Source organism: Branchiostoma belcheri, unplaced genomic scaffold, assembly GCF_001625305.1.
Source record: "Branchiostoma belcheri isolate BF01 breed outbred unplaced genomic scaffold, Haploidv18h27 scaffold22, whole genome shotgun sequence".
NCBI lineage: Eukaryota > Metazoa > Chordata > Leptocardii > Amphioxiformes > Branchiostomatidae > Branchiostoma > Branchiostoma belcheri.
Genome location: NW_017803713.1, coordinates 1,405,745 through 1,430,568, shown reverse-complemented (window position 1 = coordinate 1,430,568; position 24,824 = coordinate 1,405,745). Strand labels below are relative to the sequence as shown.

Genomic DNA, 24,824 nt, shown 5'->3' with positions numbered 1-24,824 from the left:
GTGGAGTTGGTCCGCTAACTTACCACTACTCTTTCCAGTCGCCTCTGAAGTACCGTAGCCAGCTGGGTTCCAGACCCATAGCACACATAGTGCTATGGGTCTGGAACCCAGGATAAAGTACCGTAGATACTGGTATAAAGCCTAGAATTTACTCTAAATCCGCGAAATAAATTTCTGTGTAGGTTTATGACTGTCGACGGTACAAGGTGTCAGTGTGTGTGTGGGGGGGGGGGCTGGATGTTGAAGTGTTTTGGTTTTCTCATCGGGACTTTTTAAGAAATATAAAATGTGTCGTTTTCTTATACACATATTTTCTTATATATATCACAATCAAGTGAAAATTGACCCAACAAGGAGAAATAGATGTTCTTTCAATAACCTTCGGTGAGTCGAACAGGTTCCACTTTTTTGCTGGGCACTAGAACTTGTCATTGCTTCTGAAACCAGAAATAACAGTAGCCGGTCTGCAGAAATTTGCGACGACGTATTCCTGGTGTTGGTAAGTCGTGACTGATATCCGATATTATTTGCCCTGCCAAAACGTCTGAGTCGAAGTTACAGCTCAACCAATGGAAACACACTTGTTATTTATGCCCCTGGTTACTTGAGTAGTTGAACTATTTTACCAAAGGACGCATATCAAGCTGATTTGTCTAAATTCTTTCATTTATTTCCTATGTAATTTGTGAGGGCCACTTATAAACAACTTTCACCCTAGTGTGATGAGGGAGCAAGCCGACATTCTATAGCGTCATCAAAGAGAATTTATTGTTGCTGGGCCGCTGCGAAACAGCCTACGTAACCTCTAGCCCCTGTCCCCTGGGGACTCGTGCTGAACTCCTTGCGTGGCAGGCTGAGGAGCCAGTGTTCCCCTGTCCGCCTCCCGTGTCACACCGATCCTGTCACGGCTCGTGCAGGGCGATCTCAGACCGCGGTCACGATCAGAGGCTAGTCGGTGGCTAACGACGCTTATCGCCGACGCGTGAAATTCGCCACCCCGGCGTAAAGACTCGTCACGTTGCCAGCCGGTTACAGGTAGTTGTTGGGTCACTTTCGTGTGAAGAACTCTCTCGTGATGGCCAGCGACGTCGCCGCTTACTTACCGCCCCGCCAGAGCCCGCAAGGCGGGACGGCCCCCACCTGGCCGCCGATGCTCGACTTCCCCCAGCTCGGTTACCCCAGCGGGACCGGCTCCTACCCGTCCTTCATGCCGCCGGGCATCAAGCAGGAACCGGCCTGGGCGCACGAGGAGGACCGTGGCTACACCAGCGCCTTCTCGGTACACCTCTCCACCAGCCCCCGAGGAACGTCCCTGGGAGGGTACGGTGCCTTCCCCGCCGGGTCGCCCAGCCACGGTTGTTCGGCGGCAGTGTCGAGCCAGTCCGCCCAGCTGTTCCCCAGCCCCACGTACATCAGCCGTCAGATGGACACACCGTCCTGCTCTCAGGGTTAGTCTACTCAAACTTTTTTTCTTGGAGAAAACTTTAATTTTGTTCGATATACAAACATTGGTGTTGCATTTCTGCCGCACTCGCGGATTTGCTTGTGATGTACAACTGCAGTATTTCCTGTGTAGGATAGTCGGAGTTTCAGTTTTAACGTCTGTCTTCACAAACGTCCAGTACCGTATCAAATAAACGAGACTTTGGCTGTACCTGTCACGCTGCGAACTTGCATGATTTTGACCCGAAAGTGCTGACTTTGCAGAGACTAACGTTAAACATATCCCATAAACCGACCGCCCCCTATGATAGCGTAGAATGTTACATGTACATGTGCTCACATGCTAGCAACAAATTGCATACGTGTTCAGAACTGTAGTCTCCAAAACATGCTTATTACACTTTATGTACAGGAATTGTGAGCTACATGTGTTATGCCGTAGACATGGAGCCCACGCTTTCCAAATTTATCGTTCTTGTCCACACAGACTTCCAAACGCAGAACAAATATTGCGCGTAGAGGACCGAGGGTTACGAAAAGTTAGCTGTCTTTTATCTAATGCGCGTTACGATTGTCATTCGGTGTACATGGTGTTATGAGGCTTTTTACTTCGTGTTACCTTCTCATTTTCATGTCCTTCAAAACACATGTGCTATATGGCTACGGATGTGTATTAGGACGTATGTGTTGTAGTAAAAGCCGTTCTAGGGTGAGTTGTATGTGCCGCTTTCCTATAGCATCTACAATAGCATCGCCTGGAAAGAGCAGAAAGAGGCAAACTGTTGCATGTCATCTATCTACTTGGCCTATTTTTACTCTTTCCAGTCGCCCCTGAAGCCTGGTAGAGGCTACCAGTTTCTCATGACCGTGTCGTTTGAAAAAAAAATGTTCTTGTCATATTCATAGCTGTCTATGAGCTGTGTATGATTGCCGATAGTCTTGTTTGTCGGTGTCGATCCTTTTTTTTTTCATTTTTAGGCCACACCAAGTAAATTTTATGGATGACGTCCGCGCGCGCATTGATTTTGGCCTGTTCCTAGAATAAAAAACAAGAAATTCCGCTTCCTGTAACTATGGCCAAAGCGTCACGATAGTGCCGCAAATCGTTAGATTGACTTGAAACCCGTAACGCGAAATGAAAGAGCACATGCTTTGTTTCTGCAGGCCTGCAAAAATGTAATGAAAGAAACAGGACAGGACAACAACTGCTGTTCCACCTGATGTATTGCTTTCTTGCTTGTTAATCTGTGTCACCTAAATCAATTTCTGTCCTAACCGTACGATTTGTTGTCTCTTAGTATATTTCTAATCTAGGCATCTTGTTTTGTAGGGCCCTTCTTGTGTTTTTTTCGCCCTCTCGCATTAGATATAGGGTCTCTAAAGGACGTCATCCATAAAATTTACTTGGTGTGGCCTTATACACCATTTTTGAGAATGGGTGAATGTCGATTGGCTTGCTTCCGCTTTTGTCTGGGCAACTTTCTCTGTGAAAAACTTTCACTTTCCATTTCCATAGTACCGTCAGCTAGAAGCAAATTCGAATTCTATCAACGTATATGTGACCCTCTCCTGAAAACATGGACAAAAAAAAGTACTATTAACACTAAAATAATCAATATCTTTGACATTCATAATGCAGGCTTTTTCATTAGGTTTTAGAGGGTGATAGCCTCTGCCAGGCTTCTGAGGAGGCCAGAAAGAGGCCAAATAGACGATAACATACTATAGTACCAGTGGAGTTGGTTCGCTAAAGCGTACAGTTTGCCTTTCCCGAAAAACAAAAAACACGCACTCCTTTAGCGGACCAAGTCCCTGGCGTGTTAACTGACAAGTTGGCCAATTTTTTCTCTTTTCTCATCCGCTTCTGAAGACTGTTAGAGGCTATCTGATAGAGACCAGAATGAAGCCTGATAGAGGCTAGAAAGTAACACAAGTAGCAAGACAGACGTCCCATTTGCGAGACTGTCCCTCCCCTTCCCATCCTGAAGCCATCCGAGCGCATCGCGACTGTCCATGCCGGGGTGTAAAGTGATTCTCCTTTTGTTGTCGGTTCCGGTTGTAGCGCGCGCCGCGGCGCTGGGCTGGCGGGGCTCGCGTGTGTGTGGCGGGCGGGACGGGCTCGCGGTGTCCTCCCACGGCCGATTAGCGACTCTACGACCTCCAATTCTAGCGTAGCCGACAGGCCATCCTCCCTACAAACATCGTGATAAAATAGAAAGGAAGAAAACTACAAAAATACAAGAAAATATTTGACCGCGGAATGCTCCTCTTGAGCGTCAGAAAAAGTGAAACGAACTTGAGGTTGAAGTAACGTGCATCTCTTTACGAAAATATGTCGAATTTTACATAGTTTTAGACGCGTTTATAAAAACACTATTGTAATTTCACATTTTTTACGAGTAGTTAATGTAGGAGACAAACTATAAAGATATGATTTTCAACTCGTATTTCGTATGTTTCAGCCCTTGATTTTAAAATTAGGCCACACCGCCTTAATTTTATGGATGACATCCGCGCGCGCATTGATTTTCGCCTGTCGCCCTCAAAAAAAAATCACGTCCACCGAAGCTCTGGCCTGGCTCTAGGCCTGGGTAGTCCATGGTAGTTCGCGACAATACGGAGCCGGGCACCCAGGCTACCGACGCTCCACGACTAAAAGCTCAGTACATAAGAGCGCAGTACCGATTCATGAATGCCGCAAAAAGTCAGCATGTGCCGGCTTGTCGTATACGTCGCTAAGTACTGTCGCAAATTTACAATGCCAGCTTTGTATTCCTGTGGTTTAGTAGCATTTTTATTTTTGGACGGAATTTTTTTTTATCCGCCCGCGCGCACTAGTTTGGGGCTCTTCAGAGGATGTCATCCATAAAATCAAATCGGTGTGGCCTTATAATAATAAAGGCGTCTAGAATGGGAGAAGACCGTGAGAAATCTTACACCTATAACATCCTTATCCTGAGTCTGTAAAACTACAAAACCGAAGTAGTCCTTGTTGTAACGACCGGAACCGGTCCGGACTTTCCGAAAAGGCGTCTCTCTTTTTTTAGATCCCGTGTCCCGGGCCACATTGGCCACCGCCAGTCGCCAGTATAAACGTCTTCTGAAGTTACTCTCGAAGCAGAAGTTTGGGTTTGGTGTTATTTTTAGCGTGCTTTAGGCCTTTTATCGGGGTTTCTCTTTTGCACTGGAATTTTTTTTCACGTTGGGTTGGGTGAAAAAATATAAAATATAACTAAAAAAATAACCCCAAACCCAAACCTCTGCGTGGAGAGTACTCTGAAGTTATATCGTAGAACCTGTCATATAAAGCTCTCTGATTTTATATATATACAAGTAAATACCAAACCAAAAAAAGACAGAAACAAACAAACAAACAAACAAACAAACAAACAAAATAGGGGTGAAAACGTCCGGATGCACCAAGTTTTGTATACATAGTACAGACCATACGTCTGGTCCATACTGTTAGAAACCGCGAACAAATGGCCGAAAAGATCGTGAGTCGTGAGTCGAACTCACGATTTGTTACCCCATTTTCTCAGAAAATAACTGCAAGACAATCCGGTCCAGAGCAAACACAGGTCAGAGATAGTATCCTACCATATGTTTTCAGCGGATCCTTTTTTTTTTCTTTTGAAACGTCCCGTTTTTCTGATAAAACAGAACAGTCTTAAAACCCAACACATTCTCGAGGGCATGCATGGGGGGGTGGTGGTAGTGATTACGAATTACGCAAAATTTTTGCCGCCGATTACGTTAAAAGTCTCAGTACTGATGACGACTTTACGCTTTGCGGCTATTAATGTACTATTACGAATTGCGTTGATTTTGTGGGGAGGCTGCCTGCGGATTACGAAGACTAAAAAGGCCTGATTAATACGCCTTACGAAAAAAGGGCATTCTCTTCCCAGTATCTGCTTGGACCGATGAGTGCCTGAGATGCTGGTGGACCGCAGCCCAAGCGTGACAATGCGAGGACGCGCGCGAGTGGGGGAAGCCAAATGTTTGGGCAAACCCTCGTCCCAGCGGAACACACCGCCGATTGGTTTCCAGGATCCCGTATCCCATCTTGTGGCGAGGAAGGGAAGGTTTTCAGAGTCAGGAGGTTTCTGGTCGTACGTGTGGCAGCGCTAGTCACTTTTCCAAACATAACTCTGAGCATGGTTCTACCTCCATGCTCTGAGACTGTTGAGTTTCACTTTGTATCTATTAACCTCCTAAAAATCTAGCAAGAAGAGAATAGTAGCGTTCTGATAGCCTCCTGCGCGGACTTTTAGGGTAGCTAGCTCAGCTCTCTCCGATGATAGTTTTCCCCCGAACAAGGCCTTCCCACTGAAAAGAAACTGCCGCTCTGTATTTCCGCTGCCCCGCTAGAAACCTGTAGCCTCTACCAGGCTTCAGAAGTGCCTGAAAAGAGTAGAAATTGGCCAGCATAGACGGACAACATACCGGGGGAGTTGGTGAAGGAGTACAGCTAGCCGCTCCAGAACTCTGTTCACCTTTAGTTACCAACTCCCCTGGCATGTGTCTATTTGTCCAATTTCTACTCTTTCCAGCCACTTCCGAAGCCTAGTAGTTGAGGTTGTATATGTTTTATCATATTGAACAGTTTCACTGTGGCAAATCCTCAAGTTCTATATGATGATATAGAAGCCAGAAATTTAAACTTTAACTGCTTATTGCAGCAGAGTAATGTGTCAATCATAAACCAGACCGGCGCCTCCGTAATTTGGCTATTGCCGTCATTTGCTTTAAAATATCACACCCCCAGCTAGTAAAAATGTGTCACAGCGACCTCGTCACTTTGATATTGAAATCTCGTAGAAAGTAGCTGTATCAAGCCTAGGCTCATCTGGCCCTTGTTTGCGACAAGGCATCCTAAAGCACTGTTGATATTATAAAGTATGCCAATCTTATCTTAACAGTACGAGTAACATTTTTTAGGTTAGGATTTGTAACAAGTGGTTTTCAGACAAAATTGTCGAGTTCGAGTATAGTAGTGACTCACTCTTGTAGACGGGAACGTTAACATTACCAAACATATTTGACTTGCATAGAAAATGTGTTTATACTCTTTAAATTTTTGAAATTGAATAAAAATGTTGCAAAAATGGATAACCTTTATTACACCTCCCTGGCCCCAAAAAAACCATAAACACCGAATGCGGTAACATTGACAGCAATCTTTTAGATTTCCACCTATATCTTATTATCTACATGTACATGTAAATACGCACTAGTAGTAGGACTACAGTAGGCTAATCTGCTCTATCGGATTGACAGTATCATTCCACTGGACACTGTTATTAACGAAGTGTTGAATGGCCTGATATTACACTGCAAGTGGCATTGCGGCCTCTGACATACTCGTATTAAAGCTGGTATTTTAATACGAACCACACGGTATGGAAGTTAATAGGATCTCACAGTCGATCACTATCTACACTGTATGTCATTAACGGCCAAAAATAAAACGGCGGCGGATAAAAAAAGTGGCACAGTGGATGTTCAGCGCGGCGGACACATGACTCCTGTCCACCGTGCCTTCTCAGTGGTCTCTCTCGGCGTGACATCGCTCTCAGCCCGCGGGAAGCCTGGCAGTTACCCGCGCAGGTCCCGACCCGAGCGCACGAGCCCTGCTCCCGTCGATGTTATTAATAAGTACCACATGATGCCGGGCTATTAATCAGACAACAGGAGCTTTCATCGCCGGAGCAGGACGCCGCGGCGCACGGGTACAACAAGCCGGCGGCGTGTCAGGATTTACGGGCGCGGCTCGCGCGGCGGCGGGGGGCCGGGTCGTGACGGGAGGGTCGGGCTGGCCCCGCTGTTGTACGAGAGGTTAATTGGCCATTTCGATAGAAGCACGCCGCCTGCAGCCCCCTTATGAGCGCGTTATTAGACGTTATGGGACGGGGAATGGGGCATTTTCACCCCCGCCTCGGTCATAGCCTCGTCGGCAGGCTCCAGGGAGGACAGTGAACTTTGCCGTCTTTTGCAGCTGACGTCATTACCCCTGGATCTAAACGCATCGGTTATTCGGTATACAATTACAAAATTGCATGTTTGCAAAAATTTTACATGCAAAATTACTTGTATATTATAATAGAGTCCGTAGTGAACACTAAAGCTCTAAAACGCCATTGAACCCCTAGCCTGTTTGAACTCTTCAAAATTGCAGGTACCGGTTGCTTGATTTTTCTCCTGCAATATTGAACTTGAAGAAACTGTCCCTGCAAAATACAGCCTGCAGGTGGGCAATTCTAACACTGCCTGTACTTGGCTATAAACGTACAATAAAGGTATTTCATTCTACTCTACTATTGACTAAAAAGTATCTATACAGCATTGAGTAGCCTGCTCTCTAGGCTAGGTACTTGTGTCCTCCCCGCCAGCTAACTTTGGACGAGGCTGATAGGTTCGGACAAGTGCTCCCTTAGCGGGGGAGAAACTCGGAGGAACGAGCCAGAAAATACTAAATGGTGGAGGAGACATTTTGTTTACGTACAGGGCCGGGGGAGACTGCTGAAATATGGCGAGGGATGAATTAGTCACTTTTTATGCGACGGTAATTGATTGTCCGATCAGACAGGTAATTAAGATGGTAACAGATAACAGATCCAGCGACCTTCGAAATAACGCTAAGGTATCTTTAGCGCCTCCCATAAAATAACTTATCTGGAAAGATTTTTCTGGTATGTTTTCAAAGGCTTTATAAAGTTTACGAAGTTCAAACGTATGGTTTGGTCCACCCCCAAGTTTCTTTTTCAAGTTCAAATCATGTCAACTGGCACACAAACCGTTCATTGTCAGATCGTGCCATTTTCCATTTTGTGTGTAAGTGCGAGTGCCAAAAGAATGAGAGTTCAACAAACTACGAGTAAAGAACTCTACAAGCAGAGTTTCGGTTTTGGCTTATTTTCGGCGTGTTTTGGGCTTTTTATCGTGCTTTCTTTTTTGCACTGGCATCTTTTTTACGCCTACCCAGTGCAAAAAAAGAAAGTCGGATAAACAGGTCTGAAACACGCCGACAATAAGCCAAAACCCAAACCTCTGCTTGGAGAGAATGAGTAAAGCTTTTTCCACGAAGGAAACATGTATCGAGTCTGTATGTTTAGTTATAGATGTTACGAAAGTCGCTGTACTTTTGTTATGTCAATAACGTTCTTATATAAAACAGTAGCAGTAGCAAACAGGAGACTGTGTTGTAATGTTTGGCACAAGAAAGGATTTTAAGAATTTTGCAAAAGTACTTTCTAAAAGATTTTTCCAATACTAGTTGCCATTTAAGAACTCATAACCCCCTCTTTCTCCCTGTGGTCAGTGCCTGTCGCCCCTCAGACGCCCCCGTGTTTCTGATCAGTTGAACTTTCCGTAACCTCCCAAGCAATGTCAGGACCGGCAACTCCGGGCATATTTCTTCGGCGCGGGTGGCGTGTGTGGCCGCCGGGTCCCGAGTGATGTCCGGCCCCCTGAGGCCCTCCCCGTCGTGAATCTAACTAAATACGGGACCCAAGTGGGCTTGTGTAAGTCCGAGTCAAGAACTTGAACTCTTGAACTTCTTGTAGGTTCGAACTGGGGTGGGGGTGGGGGGCGACTCGCAGTGGGAGGTAGAAGTAAGAGGGTAGGTGATTCGTGATTAATCTCCAATCTGTGCTTCATCTCTTGGTTGATGGCCAATGATAATCCTTGTAACAACATCTCGGTCACGGTAACGCACCGTGGAACAACACGACTGAGGGACGGTAAGGCACTGTCGCCTCAGGAATGTGGGACGACAGAGTGTAACTCAGCCAACAGTAAAGTACATACGTCAGGAGTGGAATCATTCTTGGCTCCACACACAGACAAAACATATCGGTGAACTATGGAACTCCAATCAACGTTGTGGTGCAAGGTTCAAGCTTTTTCTGACGTACGGCCAGCTTTTTCTGACAGTCCATTGCCTCAAGCATGGAAAGTTGGGAACTATCGTCCTGTTGTACTGTTGGCAGCCATTTTATGTTTTGTTTCACAACAGTATGTTCCAACGCGGGTAGCACTAGTTTTCTCCACAGCGTTTCGCGAGATCCCATCCTATGCAATTTAAATAAAAAATAAAAAAATCTGGATGAGGAAATCTGTCAGATATCATTTTTTACTGCTACTTCCTTAATAGCACATTTTTGTCATCATTACACACTTATAGTGTCTGAAATAGCCCAAAATCAACCTTTATTTTCTGGAACTACCAACATGCTGGTGTGTTACGCCGAATGGGGGTTATGCCGGCTATACAGATACAGAATAAATAGTTTCAAGCAGCCTATGATACGAAACAAGCAACCACTTTCCGTTAGCGACATCGCATTTTTGCCTATTATAATACCTACAGATGGACATATATCATCATGCTTTGGATATAGGATTGATTCAACTTACTACATTTTGGATATGACCAGAAAATTGACCTAAAATCCAGTTTCACTGCTCTGAATTCGCTTTGGTAGTCCCAAGCAGAGGTTTTGGTTTTGGGTTATTTATGGCTTGTTTATAGGCTTTTTATAGGGTTTCTTTTTTGCACTGAAATTTTGGAAAATTTGGGTGAAAAAAATCCAGTGCAAAAAAGAAACCCCGATAAAAAAGCCTAAAAACAAGCCAAAAATAACCCAAACCTCTGCTTGGAGAGTAAGTCCTGATACACTAGCTATCATTGCCAGAGTGATAAAGTGGCTCCTGAAATGGAATCCTCAGCCGCCTTTAGCGAAAGTGTGACAAGGTCAGGTCAGTGCCAAGGTCAAGAATCACTCTTGTCCCTTTGCTTGACATTTCCGGGAAGTGAACAGTCACACTCCGATCCTCGGGGGCGACTTGGGTTTCTCTGTCAGAAGCGAGGGGAGACTGTGTGGAGACAACTGTCTCATAAAAGTAGGGATGAGGAAAGGAAAAAGACACAATAGCGCCGTTAATTTTAAACTATTCGAAAACCGGAAGGCTAGATGGAGAAAAAGAGTAGTGTAAGGAGGGGGGTGCAACTGTGCAAGAAAAAAAAGGAGAGAAGAAAGATTAGCCTCCTGTGCAGACCCTCTATAGGTTTGGGTTTCCCTGTCAGGACTGAGGGGAGACTGTGTGGAGACAACCGTCTCATAAAAGTAGGGATGGGGAAAGGAATAAGACACAATAGCGCCGTTAATTTTAAACTATTGGAAGACCGGAAGGCTGGATGGAGAAAAAGAGTAGTGTAGAGAGAGAGGGTACAAGAAAAAGAAGAAGGAAAGAAGAAAGATTGCCTCCTGTGGATAGGCTTGGGTTTCTCTGTCAGGACTGAGGGGAGACTGTGTGGAGACAACTGTCTCATAAAAGTAGGGATGGGGAAAGGAAAAATACACAATAGCGCCGTTAATTTAAACTATTAGAAGACCGGAAGGCTGGATGGAGAAAAAGAGTAGTGTAGAGAGTGGGGGTGCAAGAAAAAAAAGGATGAAAGGAGAAAGATTAGCATCTTGTGCATTTGGATTTTCCTGTCAGGACTGAGGGGAGACTGTGTGGAGACAACTGTCTTATAAAAGTAGGATTGAAGGAAAGAAAAAGACACAATAGCGCCGTTAACTATTGGAAGATCAAGACCGGAAGGCTGGGGGGAGGGGTGTAAGAAAAAAGGGAGAAGAAAATGGTAGCCTCCCGTGCAGCATGCGACCGGCGTTTGTTTTTGATCGAGAAAATGAAGTGGTTACTACATGTAGCTAGCATGCCTTCATGCTGTGTAGAACTGTTGTGGTAGATTTGTATAAGCAGATATTTTTCGGGAGCAAGACATTACATGTATGTTGGCCAGGGCTTACACCCGAAGACTAAGCTTCAAAAGTCTGTACTTCTTTAGATAACTACCCTAGCATACTATCTGTCTAGTTGGTCACACCTACTCTTCCAGCCGCTTTTGAAGCCTGTTAGAGGCTACCCGAAAAGATCTGCTTGGAGATCGTACTAGTAGACTGACCAACGCGCAGACGGTCATTTGAATTTCACGGTTGGTGACCTGTGCTGACCGGAGAGGGGGGAGGACTGGTCTAACGGTTACTTTTCGTATACTTCAAAGCCTCTTCGGATAAGTAGAAAGAAAAAGGTTGAAAGAACTGCCTGCCGGGCGTGCAGTATGTTCAATCATTGCGTGTACCTTGTTTTTACTGAATGTAGGCTGCCCCCCCTCCCACAGCCATTGTTGAAATGTGTATAACTCTCTCGTCTCAAAGTGTCTAACCAAAAACCTTACCAGAACTTGGCGACTAAATAAAATTATCCAATTTTGGGATATAGTTCGTATTCGTTTGAATTTCAACGGTTTTGTTCTTTATTTAATTTTTTTTTATATTTCATGACCCTTTATGACCTTTCGCTCCGATTTTTGAGTCTCGTGCCCTGCACACTTGTCCACTCTCGTGCCCAGACTGCTGACCGCACCTGTACCGGAGTTACAAGTGACGAAAGCTGGCTTTCTCAAGGCGTCTAAACGATCCGTCCTGCGGTTATCATCAGTGCACTTTGTCTCCGCCAGTCACCGTCAAGTTAAGATTAAGCGTGAAGTTTTTCTACAGGTGCATTGGTTATGTCTGGAACATAATACCTCCGACGACATTGCCCCGAAGCCTAGAATTAAACCTCATTCGGGTTTACTACCAAGTTGACGATAGTTCATAGCTCTTTTTATGTTGTGAACAAAGTTGATTGACAAGACTTCATTGACTAAGATTTTAAAAACATAGTTTTTTTAAAAAGTCTGCTAAGTGCATATAGGAATCCCTTTCTTCGTGACTCAAAGGCTATGATCATTTTTAAGGCAGACAAATAAAATATGGTCGTATTTTATGAACGCTACATGTATTTTGTAATCATAATGTTACAAAGGCAATTACCAGAAGCTGCGTATGTTCGTCCAAAGTAGCCCGTACAACATGAGTGCACAGACAGCTACAGTTCATTCCGGCAAATCTTGAGGAACAAGAAAGTTCAAAGATTCTGCGGGCATTTTCTTTTTCTTATCCTTGAAGGACAAGACCGTCCCGTCAGCTGATTTCAGAGAAAACGATCGCTATCGTTAAGAAAACATTAGTTGGAAACCCGGGAGATGTTTTGGAACACCTGCGTCGGTCCGTCCGACAGTCCGCGTCAATATTTAAGGTGACCCCATTAACTCCGCCAAACCAGGACCAGACGGGAGTAGAACTACCCCGGCCCGGGTACCACCCGACACCGGCGTCTGGGGGAGGTGTCCTCGGTACGCCCTGACGTCCCTTCCCGTCTGCCTGACACCGTTATCACTACCACAATAACACTGTCCGCTCGAGCCATCTTTGGAATTACACTTTTATCGGGCGGTTCGTGTCTTATCTCTCCGATCGGCGATGTTGCTCAAATAAACACATCTCCAGTTTCCCGGCGTTGACAGGAGGAGTTAGAGCGCGTCAGATCGGTTTTCCTGCCCGCCAGCCGTTTGTTACACACTGTCAGACGGGCGGACAGTCACTGGGGACGTTCCCTAACCCTCTGGTTTTCACCAGGTTTGCTGAGACCCTAAAGCCTAAATTAACATTCAATTTGTCACGGGTTGGTTAGAATGTCAACAGAGCGGTCCGATACTCGCACGCCGTGCCTATACTGTGGAAGCGGACGCATTCCTTGGGCGTGTAAAGATAGCTTATCTATCTCTTTTGCGAGCTACTAAACCGTGAGATAGGGAGGATGTCTCACTTAATGGAAAGAAACCCCCTCCTCCGTATCATGCCGAGTTACACTTGTCAGAGCGTCTGTCTGTTCTTGCCAGTGTCTCCTGGCCAAAACTTTCTTTGTGTGTGTTCAGTTGTAGAGAAGTTGTGATATGTTCAGTTGTAGAGAAGTTGTGATGTGTTCAGTTGTAGAGAAGTTGTGATGTGTTCAGTTGTAGAGAAGTTGTGATGTGTTCAGTTGTAGAGAAGTTGTGATGTGTTCAGTTGTAGAGAAGTTGTGATGTGTTTAGTTGTAGAGAAGTTGTGATGTGTTCAGTTGTAGAGAAGTTGTGATGTGTTCAGTTGTAGAGAAGTTGTGATGTGTTTAGTTGTAGAGAAGGTGTAGTAATGGGTAACCTTGGTCTTAGTGCACGCCGTATAATTCAAGTTTCAAGTTAACCTGGCAAATTGAGGTTGTTAGTCCGTGTTTCATTTAGTCCAACATTCGACATTTTCTCGATAAAGAAAATGGTATTAGAGATTTGGTCCAATAGTCTTCAGATATATAAGGGTTGTAGTGGTTTTACTGCGTTTCGCGTTTGAGAAAACATTGTGCATTTTATTGATGTGCGAAATGTGATGTTCTCTTTTTTTGTCAGAAACACATCCTAATCAGTTGATGTTCATAATTAGTTTAACATTTTATTTATGTTCACAAATAGTTAATCAGCGAAAAGGGTACGAATAGAGAGGTTTTTTTTTCTTTTTGAACATGCCGCATCGAAAACGACAAACAAAAGTTCGAAATAGCGAACCAAAAACTGTCTCCCTTTGAACAACGTGTTTCTACAATGGTTTTGACCTTAGTCACCCAAGCAAAATGTTGTATGGCGGACCAACCCCCCTTTGGCATGTTATCTCTCTATTTGGCCAATGTCTACTCTTTCTAGCCGGCTCCCGAAGCCTTGTAGAGGCTATGTGGCCTAGCCAACACAGAAATCACTCCAGACCAGTTAAAATTCACGCGTGGTTGAGTCATGTACACAAACAGGAACGCGGGAAACAAGACGGATGACATTGAACCCTGAGGGACCGAACCTTCCCGCCGCGGCGCAGTTTTCTCGGGTTTACGTCCTTGAATTACTGCACCCATGTTTGACTTCAATTTCAGCAAAAGTCAACACCGTCCTTGGCGCGCTGGTCAGTCAAACTTGTGCTGACCCCAAACCATCAGGAGAGAGGGATCAGGGTGGTCAGGATCAGTATAAATCTTTTCACCGCCAGGCAAGGCCTTTGACCTTTGATTTAGATAGTGAAGACGACACGTCTAGCTCAATCTCTGTAACATCTCGTATAGTCTCTTCTTCGGACTAGCGATAGCCTCTACCGGGCTTCAGAAGCGGCTGGAAGTGTAGAAATTGGTCTAGTTGACAGATAAAATGCAAAGAGAGTTGGTCCGCTGAAGTAGTACAGTTTCCCCTGGTATATTATTTGTCTGTTGGGTCAGTTTCTAGAAACTTTCTACTCTTTTCCCTCGTTTTTGGATCCTGGTACGGTAGAAGCTACACTAGACAGACTGGTAGGACGATATTATACCTGAACTCGATCGTAGCAAGAGCCGCCCCATGTGTCAAAATGATCCCACACCTTGTACCAAACTCACTTCTCTGCGCTGAGAATTAATTCGATTCACGTTCTTATATACTGTGCGAATGACTGTACATAGCACTACGTAGGTAACAAAAAGGTAACAATGTAAAGCATATGATGTACCTTTAGTTATATAGATTTGTGTTGTGACATACTCTATAGAAAGGCCGGTAATGATGCCACGTTCTTGTTTAATTGTGTATCGTAAAATGTAACCCTTGATATTCTTTGCTTCGACTGAGCGACTATCATCTATGTTATAAAAATGATTCATAGATGGTCTACATCTCCAATTCTTCGTATCTTGGGAGACCAAACTAGCCTCTAACAGGCTTCAGAAGCGGTTGGAAAGAGTCAGAAATTGACTAAATAGACAGATAAAATGCCATGGGAGTTGGAGCACACTAGAGTTTGCCGCTTCCGAGAGCTTCCTTTAGTGGACCAACTCCTGTTAAGCAAATTTCTACTCTTTCCTGTCGCTTCCGAAACCTGATAGAGGCTAAAAAGGCCATGCCAAACCCTCGAAACACATATTATTATTGGCTATTAGCTTTCAGGTCCAGAAGCTACACTATGCTCTTTGTTCGCAGCAAAACTCGAAAATTTAGCGCTCCGCCAAAACATGGCCGTATCGCACGATCAAACAGTAGAAACAAATGTCAGCGTGTCCGACTCAAATTTGTTCCTTACACGATTTTTTTTTCTGGGAGCTGCTCCCAGCGTGTCGATCTGAGGCGAAGATAAGAACGACAGCGGAGGAAACAACAGCTGCTAGTACCGCGCTCACATGTCACGCGATCTCACCAACAAAATGGCCGCTCATTTCAACACCCAGAATTCACAAGGTCAAGTCCGATCCGTTTAATTCCCTGTCAGCCGGAGATCAAACGATACTTGGGTGAATTATTTTGGCGGGAAATTCTGACAGAGAGTGACCTTTGTACACGGTTGGTGGATTCGTGACTCGGTCTCATTCATGCAGTTACAGAAACGGAAAACTATTTTTGGTGGAATTCCCACAGTACTGCACACATGCCTTGTTGACGTGAGGACTGTTTTATTGTCTCAAGGGAAAATTGTGTTTGACATATTTTGACAACAATCACGTTGACTGACGTTCTTTCCAAGGGCCGCGTTCTTAATGCAAAAATCAAAACGGTTTGATTCGTTTTTGTCACAATACGATTTTCAAAGTCAATTTTCTTATCATTCTTGCTTTTATTATAGTTAAGTTGAATCAAACCTATCCTACGGATGTATGTGAGGCAAAAATACGATGTCACTAAAGGAATACAGTTAAGAATACCCAAAAATGAGTAGACGCCTCATGTAGCTTGTTTTCGGGCTATTTCAAACACTTCAAGTGTGAAATGATGACGAAGACGTGCTATTAGTATTAAAGAAATGGCAGTAAATGTCAACATCACACAGATGTCCGTATCCATTTTATTTGTTGCCATGAAATTGCATTGGTTGGCTTTGAATGTTCCCACCAGTACAAAAAGTCCCCTCCCTCTGTAAGCAGTTTTGAGCTATGCGACCTCCGATCCCGCTGGCCTAATCACGTCACAAGTCTCGTACAACCACGGGTCACGTGACCACTGAAGACAACCACCTGTTGGACGAGAGTTGAAGTGTTCGTGTCAGTTCGGGGTACTCTCCAAGCAGAGGTTTGGGGTTATTTTTTGGCGTGTTTTCAGGGTTGGGATGGGTGAAAAAAATTCCAGTGCAAAAAAGAAACCCTGATAGATAAAAGCCTAGAAATACGCCAGAAATAACCCAAAACCCAAACCTCTGTTTGGAGAGTAAGTTCTGGAAAATGACGGCCTTTTTTTAAAAAAAAGTACATGTATACTTCTTCGTCCTAGTGTGACAAGTTAACCCAATGCTTCTGAGTCAAGCCATTTCTGATTCTACTTGCAATGAGGTTTTGTTGGCTACTCGCTTTGGCAGTGTTTTTATTGACATTTTGAAGTCCCAGAACAGAACAGGGAACGTTACGACAAATGTGATGATTAAATAGTAAAATTTTGCTAATAATAAATAAGTTAATGTCAACACTGTTAGTCATGTAGCATAATTAACAACAAGGATTAAAACATGAACTACAAAAATTGCGCAACTAATTGAAATGATGTATCAGTACCACAAGATTACGATCATAAACTATTAAATCCATTTACATGTAGGTCATCAAACATATTGCCAACATGTCTTTGGCATACATCCATACATTTGTTTATTTATTCGGGTTTTCACAGTGAAAGGGAAGGCAAAACAGTTGCATATACTCCTTTACAGGCCTAGGTTGCCCTCCCACGTCCCACACACAAAAACACAACAACAGAACTTTGTATGTTGTACTTCTTGCTCTGTTTTTTTTTTTTTTTTCGTTTATCCAAGGTTTACTGTCCACCAACTCTTTCCGGTATTGTGGAAGGAAGCAGTGTCCAGCTGACATAAGACCAGAACCTCACACTTTCTCTCAGACTTCACTGTCAAACACACACCTGTATAAATCCTTCCTTCATTTAATACCCAGGACCGTCCAGTCAACGTTATTTTCACTTGTTGAGTGACGTATGACCGTCCCGTCCCTGGTTCGAATTTGTGTTATCTGTACGTGGGTTGGTGAATGTAACACGGTGAAGGGGGGGCCATAAATCGTGGGGGTCCTGTCTGGACGGTGACACCGGTCTTGTTGGACGGCCACAGATGGGGAGGTCATCAGCGTACAGGGGTCAAGGCGGCCATTTTGATAAAGTTTGTAAGACTGGATCGAATGATATTCCAGAGTTTAAGAAAATACGACGAACAATAAAATATTATGTTAGGTTAGGATGATACAAAAAGTCGATTTTCTGTTCATTTCTTTACAAAGTAAGTTGAATCAACCCTACTCCACATGGCAAATAAGTCCCAAACAGAAAGTGAAGGTACCAAAATATGACGCCTTACGAGTGTGTTTAAAAGCTGGAAACACAGCTGTCAGCCATGTTTGTTTACATTCTGAATGTTTGTGGTGGTACCACAAACTGAGTGCGCCTCGGTTGGGCTGTTTTAGCACCAATCATAAATGTCAGAAATATGAAATAATTGCACAAGTATGTTAAATGTAGAAGTTTTTTTCAATTCAGATATTTCATTTTTTTGTCCAAAAATGTTACATAATTAATGCCCCTTTAACAAAAACAGGTTATGTATGTTGTAGAATGTACTAAACGCATTTTGCAACAGGAGTTTCCATGTGTGGATGTTCGCCTTGTCGGGCACGGCAAAAGTAAAGGCAGACGGGGTGGGGGTGTATCAAAATGTTGGCGTAGCTATTCGGGTCAATGGTTTTCCCAGATGTCATGTTAGAAGTGCAGTTCTTCCAACTTCGGCGCATATATACCATTTGGTAAGACGTAGTCCGGAGTTTTCAGCTTTTAAACAGACTCGTAAGGCGTCATATTTCTGCATTTCCACTTTCGGAATGACACTTATTTGCACTGGAGTAGGGATGATTTAATGACCAGAAATTTTACTTTTTGTATCATCCTAACGTTACATTATGCAGCTTTAACACTCTTATGTTTTATTGTTTACCGTATTTTCTAAGACTCTAACAAAGTGTTGCTAAATACTGGTTGTATTGATATAGTTTTGAGATACTATAAAAACAAATATCCAGCTTGAATTGTTAATCCGTTGTCCTAAGGTTTCGATATCATTGACAAGTTATGACATAACCGATTCATGTTATCACACTCGAAGGCCACTTGACTCCAGAGTATGTTCACTTCGCCTTGCTGACTTGGTTTAATATAAGGCTTGTCAAAACGCAGGAAACGAGGACTTAATTCGGTGTATCCCCCACAATTCCTCCGTTATCGGGTGGTTAATAAGCCGGGCCGCCGGTGTAACCTCGGTGTAACCTCGGTCTCCTGACTTCCGCCGCCGCGCAGTTAAAAGGCCACAGCAAGTAATTTTTATGGATGACATCAGCGCGCGCGCATTGATTTTCGCCTGATTTTGAAAAAAAAAAAACAAGACATTTTCTTGCCCCCTGACAGTGCCGGTGGCTGTATATATGATGTTCCCATTGAATCAAAACCATTTGTACAATAATTGAAAACTTTCATTTTTCAAAGCCGTTTCAGTGAGACATGGATGCTGTAATAGTTGGCAATAAACGTAGCATAATATAGGTATATTTCTTGTTCAACAAGCTTTATGATGTCAAAATTTGAAGATGTAGGGATCTTTTTTTTTTGGCCCGCCTTCTTTTTTTCGCCCGCTCGCATTAGATTTGGAGTCTGCAGGGGATGTCATCCATAAAATTGACTTGCTGTGGCCTAAAGGTTCGCTGTTGTAAGATTCCTTCTTGCGATACGGCGATAAAAAGGAACTCACGATAACTTTTCTGCCATGACCCCTGTGCACACAGGGAAGTGTTTGGGTAACGGTCTGCTGAGAAAGAACTTTCTCATGGCATAACTTAGAACAAGGCTCCCTGCTTGAAGTGAATCTCGCGATCTTGTAAGAAATCCAAATATCCGGTGGATAACAAAACAAAATGCTGTCTCAAAAAAGGCAACCATAAAAAAAAATTGAACTGATAGTATTAGAGATGTTTAGGTGGCGCGAAGAACAGCATCAAATTGGCCAGGCAGTATCCATTGCCCAGAGTGTATCCATTGTTGGGTGGCTAACGCATACAGTCTGGCCAATGGATACTGCTTGGCCAATATAATTTGTTACTGTCTTTTACGCCACCTAAACATCTGCTCGAAGATTATTAGAGATAGTTTGTCATTGGTTGTCAAAAGTCAGTGTCATCATATTTGTCCCAAATCGCAATTGTTACCTCTTGTCAAAGTCCATTAAAATTAAGGAAAGTTTTGAGTTTAACATTATGATTACTGTTGTCAAAACGTGTTATATCCTTAATTAATCGGGATTACATGTAGCCTCTACCCACGTCGCGAATCGGATCTTCTATTGCCCTGGATCTTCTCTGGCATACTATCCCTTTATTTTGGCCAATTTCTACTATCTTTCCAGCGATCCACGGTGCCTGGTAGAGGCTACATGTACTTCTTGTTCCTTTTGCAATTGTGTCTAACTTTTTTCGTTTTTATCCGTATTTTTTTTTTGCAGGATTTCCGAACTACGACACGACCAGCCTGACCGACGACATCAACTCAAGGAGCTACTCCATGTTCGCCCGTTCCGCGCATGCGTACCGACAGGGCGGTGAGCCGGGCCCTCTGACGTCACCACACCACCTGCAGACCAACATGGCGGACTGCGAGTACGCCCGCAGCACCTACAGCGCATGCGTCAATGTCATGTACTCCGCTTCAATGGCAGCCAGTCTGGATTACTGCGCAGCCGCAAGGTCACCTAAGAAAGAAAACTGCAGGTAAAGAATATATTTCTGTTTTTCTTTCTTTCTTTCTTTCTTTCTTTCTTTCTTTCTTTCTTTCTTTCTTTCTTTCTTTCTTTCTTTCTTTCTTTCTTTCTTTTTTACTTCCTTTCTTTCTATCATCTAGTTTGTAACGGGCCTGCGAGTGAAAGGGGCCCCGTTACAAATCGGATGGCACCTAGTCTTAGAAAAATATGATTAACTTAAGGTTAAGCTTGCAAGAAAGAACTGGCAGAATTTGAGGTCTTTTGCCGTCGTAACATCATACAATATTCAGCATAAAAACGCGTTCGTTTTTTGCAATTAAAATAAACTGTCGATAATTCAACTTTGATCGAATACATATACCAGCATAATTCAAGGACTTAGAGAAAAGAAAGAGCATCTATTCATTTCTCTCCATTCAGATCAACCAAGGGAACAAGGGAGATAAAAAATATTGTGTGATATGAAATACTTCTTATGATATACGTTTGAATTGTATGTTTGCGAAATGTAAAATAAGATTCTCTGATTGGTCCAGCTACCCGGGGTTGCACAGTCCCAGCCTGCCCCGCGGCCTGGAGCAGATCCAGCGCACATGCGCAGTGAGGCTGATGACGGAGGAGAAGCGGCCGTTCGTCTGTCCTTACCCAGCATGCAACAAGCGCTACTTCAAACTGTCTCATCTACAGATGCACAACAGGAAACACACAGGTAGATCTCCATGTTATTAACTATCAATCAATAAATCATTTAATCAAACTTTATTGCATACCAATTATATCTGCATGGTACAGTGTATGGGGAAATGCAACGATGGTAACTACATGTATATTTGACAACAATTGTAGAGGAATATGCTAAACAACGATATGAATTCATTTTCTTGTTCATGTTATTTATGGTGTACTACTAGCTGTTCTTTTATTTATATTCTCCCATCCTTTTACGATCTAGAAGATCGCCAAAAGACTACGTTTCTGCGAAGATCCCAAAACTCACTCATTATGTAGAACGTGGGACTTTTCATTATCCACTAACTTAAGAAGTCAAACCTCATGATAGCAAACGTAGTAGTACTACATAATACGTATTTACGAAAGTTGATCAGACAGTAGTATGCTTTTTCTTCTTTTACTCTATACATGCAATCACTACGGTATCTTTATTGTTGGAAAGACACGTTGCATATACGGGTTGTACTTTTTGATTTTTAATCAGATGAACCGGATTGACATGACGTATGCATATGGAAAACATTAAGATATTATTAGAGATATTAGAAAGAAGTGTAAAATTTAAATGTTCTTACGGCATGTTGTGTTACTGTTATCCCGTGCAGGTGAGAAGCCGTTCCTGTGTGAGTACACGGGCTGTGGCAGGCGTTTCTCCCGGTCTGACCAGCTCAAGAGACACATACGGAAACACACAGGTGCGTCTCCTACATGTCCTACTTGCAGAAAACAGCCGCTAACTACTCTATTTACGAACAGAATCAATTCATAACCCATTTCTCATGCCTGCTTTTGACATTTGTGTACATTATGACACTAAAAAGCAGTTTGGACATTTCAAAGACAGCCCTCACGCATTGCACTTGGTTGCAAGTGAACTATCAAATGTCATGCTACAGTACTCTCTAAGAAGAGGTTCAGGATTAAGCTTATTTTATTAGTCGTGTTTTTAGATGTTTTTATCGTGCTTTCTTTGTTCTGGTATCTATTTTTATGAAAACCAAAAATGCTTTGGGTGGTAAATTAATACTGCCTTGCCAATTTGATACTGTCTTGAAGCCACCAAACCACCGATTTATAGGAAAAGGTAAAATAAAAACTGTGAGGATCTGACCAAATATGTCTTCACATCCCCAGGAGTGAAGCCGTTCTCGTGTGAGACCTGTAGTAGGAAGTTCTCCCGCTCAGACCACCTCAAGACGCACACAAGAACACACACAGGTGAGCAGCAGTAGTAGTACCTAAATTCATATTCCACTAATGTTAGCACAACTAAGCTTGTTTCTGACCTAGGGTGGGACACTTGACAGAACAGAAGGACAGCCAGTAGATTAACTATCTTACACAAAGCCAGACAAAATAAAATTGCCCTACCGGTTGCAACTCAGCTTTCGTCCGCACCGCGCAAATCACGGCACGCAAACCCGAGTTCCTACAAGACACCAGCATTCCACAAGGATTGCTATAGGTATTTGTACTTCCCAAGGACTGTAAGAGACTGGAGCTTCCGCAGGCCCTACCAGAAATACCAGAGGCCAAGTTTAAGGAAGCTGTTTTTCTACACTTGAGCGCTGACTATTTAGAGCGCTGCGACCCCCCCCCCCGTGTACTCTATATGGCATCCAGTAGATTTCTAGCGGGGACCAATCAGAGGGCTGCTGACAGGTCACCGACCACCCCCCCCCTACGTGTTTGACCCCAACCGAGGGGTGTTACGCAGTACAGTATCAAGATCAAGATCATTAGCATTCGGCGGACGTATATATGTTATTGTCACAGTTGATTCATAGCTTGCAAAAAGCATTTTAAACATATATTCAAGTTAGAAGGTTCAACCTGATAGCTTCATCGCCATTGGTCCATTTGCCATCAGTGACGTCATACCGTCTCGACGTAGGAATTCAATGACGTCACTGACATCCTAGGTTTTGGGAAGATAAAAAAATTGTATTATAACGTTATACTCCGATGATGATATATCTATGGCCCTTTTGTATATAAACACAAGGTCTAAATTGCGTAGGTACCATCGTAGGTCTGTATGTAAACGGTCTGAGAAAAATGGACATGTTCACTGAACTATAAATTCACGGTGGCGACAGGTGCAGGAAAAAGAAAGTCCAGGAATTATTTGTTAACTGTTATTATAAGTTCACGGTACAGAAGTGACAGTGAAAACAGTGAACATAACAGTACAGTGAAAAAAAAATCAGGAATTGCAGTAGCTTGTAAGAGCATAAATGTGAAAATAAGCGGGTCTTTCTTTCAGTAGTTTTTTTAAACCTGATGACGATATGTGACTGTGTTGTTCGTGTTTTCAGGGGAGAAGCCGTTCTGTTGCCGGTGGCCCAACTGTCTGAAGCGGTTCGCCCGGTCAGACGAGCTGGTCAGGCACCACAACATGCACCAGAGGAACCTCACCAAACTGCACACGCAGTTCTAACGTGTGTACACGTCACGGTGTGCGCAACGAACAATGACGTCACGCAACGTGCAGAGCACGAATCTCCATGTTTGATCCCATGGAATCACCCGATGGCAGATGGGATGTCTATCTAGGAGTAGTAAAACAAGTTGAATTTAACTTATGACACAAACAGAAGTTCACGGTTAAGTTCTTAGGGTTTTAGATTTCTGTTTTGTTTCCATATGTCCTAATCATCGACAGCACATAATATTTTTGGTTCTGGTGCCCTGAGCATTTGACTGTGTCTGTATATCATAGGCCTAGGAAAATTGAGATTGTGTTTCCTATTACGGTCTTGACAAAAATTAGGGTCGGTAGGTTAGAATTCACTTTTAAAAATTTTGTTTTTCACATTTCAGTTATTGAACAGTGCCCGATAAAAATGTTTTCAGGACAATTTTTGCAATCTATGGGAGTTTTTAGGTGGTTCTGAACAAAAGGGGACTGTGACATGAAATGTAAATACCTGTTTTTTTTGTAAGTCCAGTACCAGTTTCAATTTCAGGGCCTTGAACTGAAGCATTAGTTCAGGTCGAAACTTTTATGTCCCTCGTCGGCGGCCGACCAAATAGGGTCGGTTTTTTTTTTGCCAGGATCTGCGGGGTAACATGAAACACAACTTTCCCCCCTAGGTCTAAGGGAAAAGTCATGTATGTCATTGAGATATAAGAATTTACAATGTTCCGATGATGCCCAACTGTGAAGTGTCCTTACCCGAACTGTTCTGATCCTTGTTTACTGCCTTGGACAGAAATAACTGGTTTCATTCGTGGCCTTTCAGCCTAGTTTTCTGATAGGCTAAAATTAAACTCTAGTTACCAAGCTCGTCTTGTTTAGTGTTCAAGAAGAGATTCTGTAAAACCATATACCGACACAAGTCGGGTTGTACATTTTAGTAAAGGTATGAAATTCGAGTACCTCAACTGCGTTAACGTTACGGTCGATTAGCGTTTTATACGTTGTCGATGTACGTTTTATTTGTTGTGTTAATACTCCATACGTTGTATACCGATCACTTGTTATACTTATTGTATCGATGTTTTGTTCATGTTATAGTGTTAAGTTATGATTACGTTAAAGTAAGACCGAAGAGTATTTCTGATGACTCCACAGAATGTATATATACACAGATTCATACATTTCACATATTGTGTTTTGTTCATGTTATAGCGTTAAGTTATGATTATGTTAAAGTAAGATTGAATATTGTTTCAGATGAATCCACAGAATGTATATATACACAGATTCATACACTTCGCATATTGTGCTAATAACCGACCATGAAGTTTGTGAAGCTTCCATCTGTCCATTCGGATTTGTACAATAAGCACCAACCACTGCGTGGTGATATGAGGAAAATTCTTTCCATACATACCGCGTGCCAACTCCAATTCAGCGGCGAGTCCATTCACGTCGGCGGTGACACCGGGAGGCGGCCGAGGGCTCTTCGGGCCAGCTTT

General features: G+C 43.3%; 1 protein-coding gene across 1 annotated transcript; it reads left to right on the top strand.

The window, feature by feature from the left end:
- The first annotated feature begins 835 nt into the window (after nt 1-835).
- Nucleotides 836-23,401, top strand: LOC109470292 (Wilms tumor protein homolog). The gene is made up of 6 exons (XM_019769206.1): nt 836-1,448; nt 19,914-20,178; nt 20,705-20,877; nt 21,506-21,595; nt 22,035-22,118; nt 23,219-23,401. Exons 1-6 carry the CDS (start codon nt 1,076-1,078, stop codon nt 23,338-23,340), a joined length of 1,107 nt encoding a protein of 368 aa, XP_019624765.1. The 5' UTR covers nt 836-1,075; the 3' UTR covers nt 23,341-23,401.
- Nucleotides 23,402-24,824: the final 1,423 nt, after the last annotated feature.

Bases quoted from the DNA above. Each gene is read 5' to 3' on its own strand.
- LOC109470292 (XM_019769206.1), top strand. From the start codon at position 1,076: ATGGCCAGCGACGTCGCCGCTTACTTACCGCCCCGCCAGAGCCCGCAA. The intron at 1,449-19,913 runs GTTAGTCTACTC...TTTTTTTTGCAG, and splicing joins CACACCGTCCTGCTCTCAGG to GATTTCCGAACTACGACACG. The intron at 20,179-20,704 runs GTAAAGAATATA...TGATTGGTCCAG, and splicing joins CCTAAGAAAGAAAACTGCAG to CTACCCGGGGTTGCACAGTC.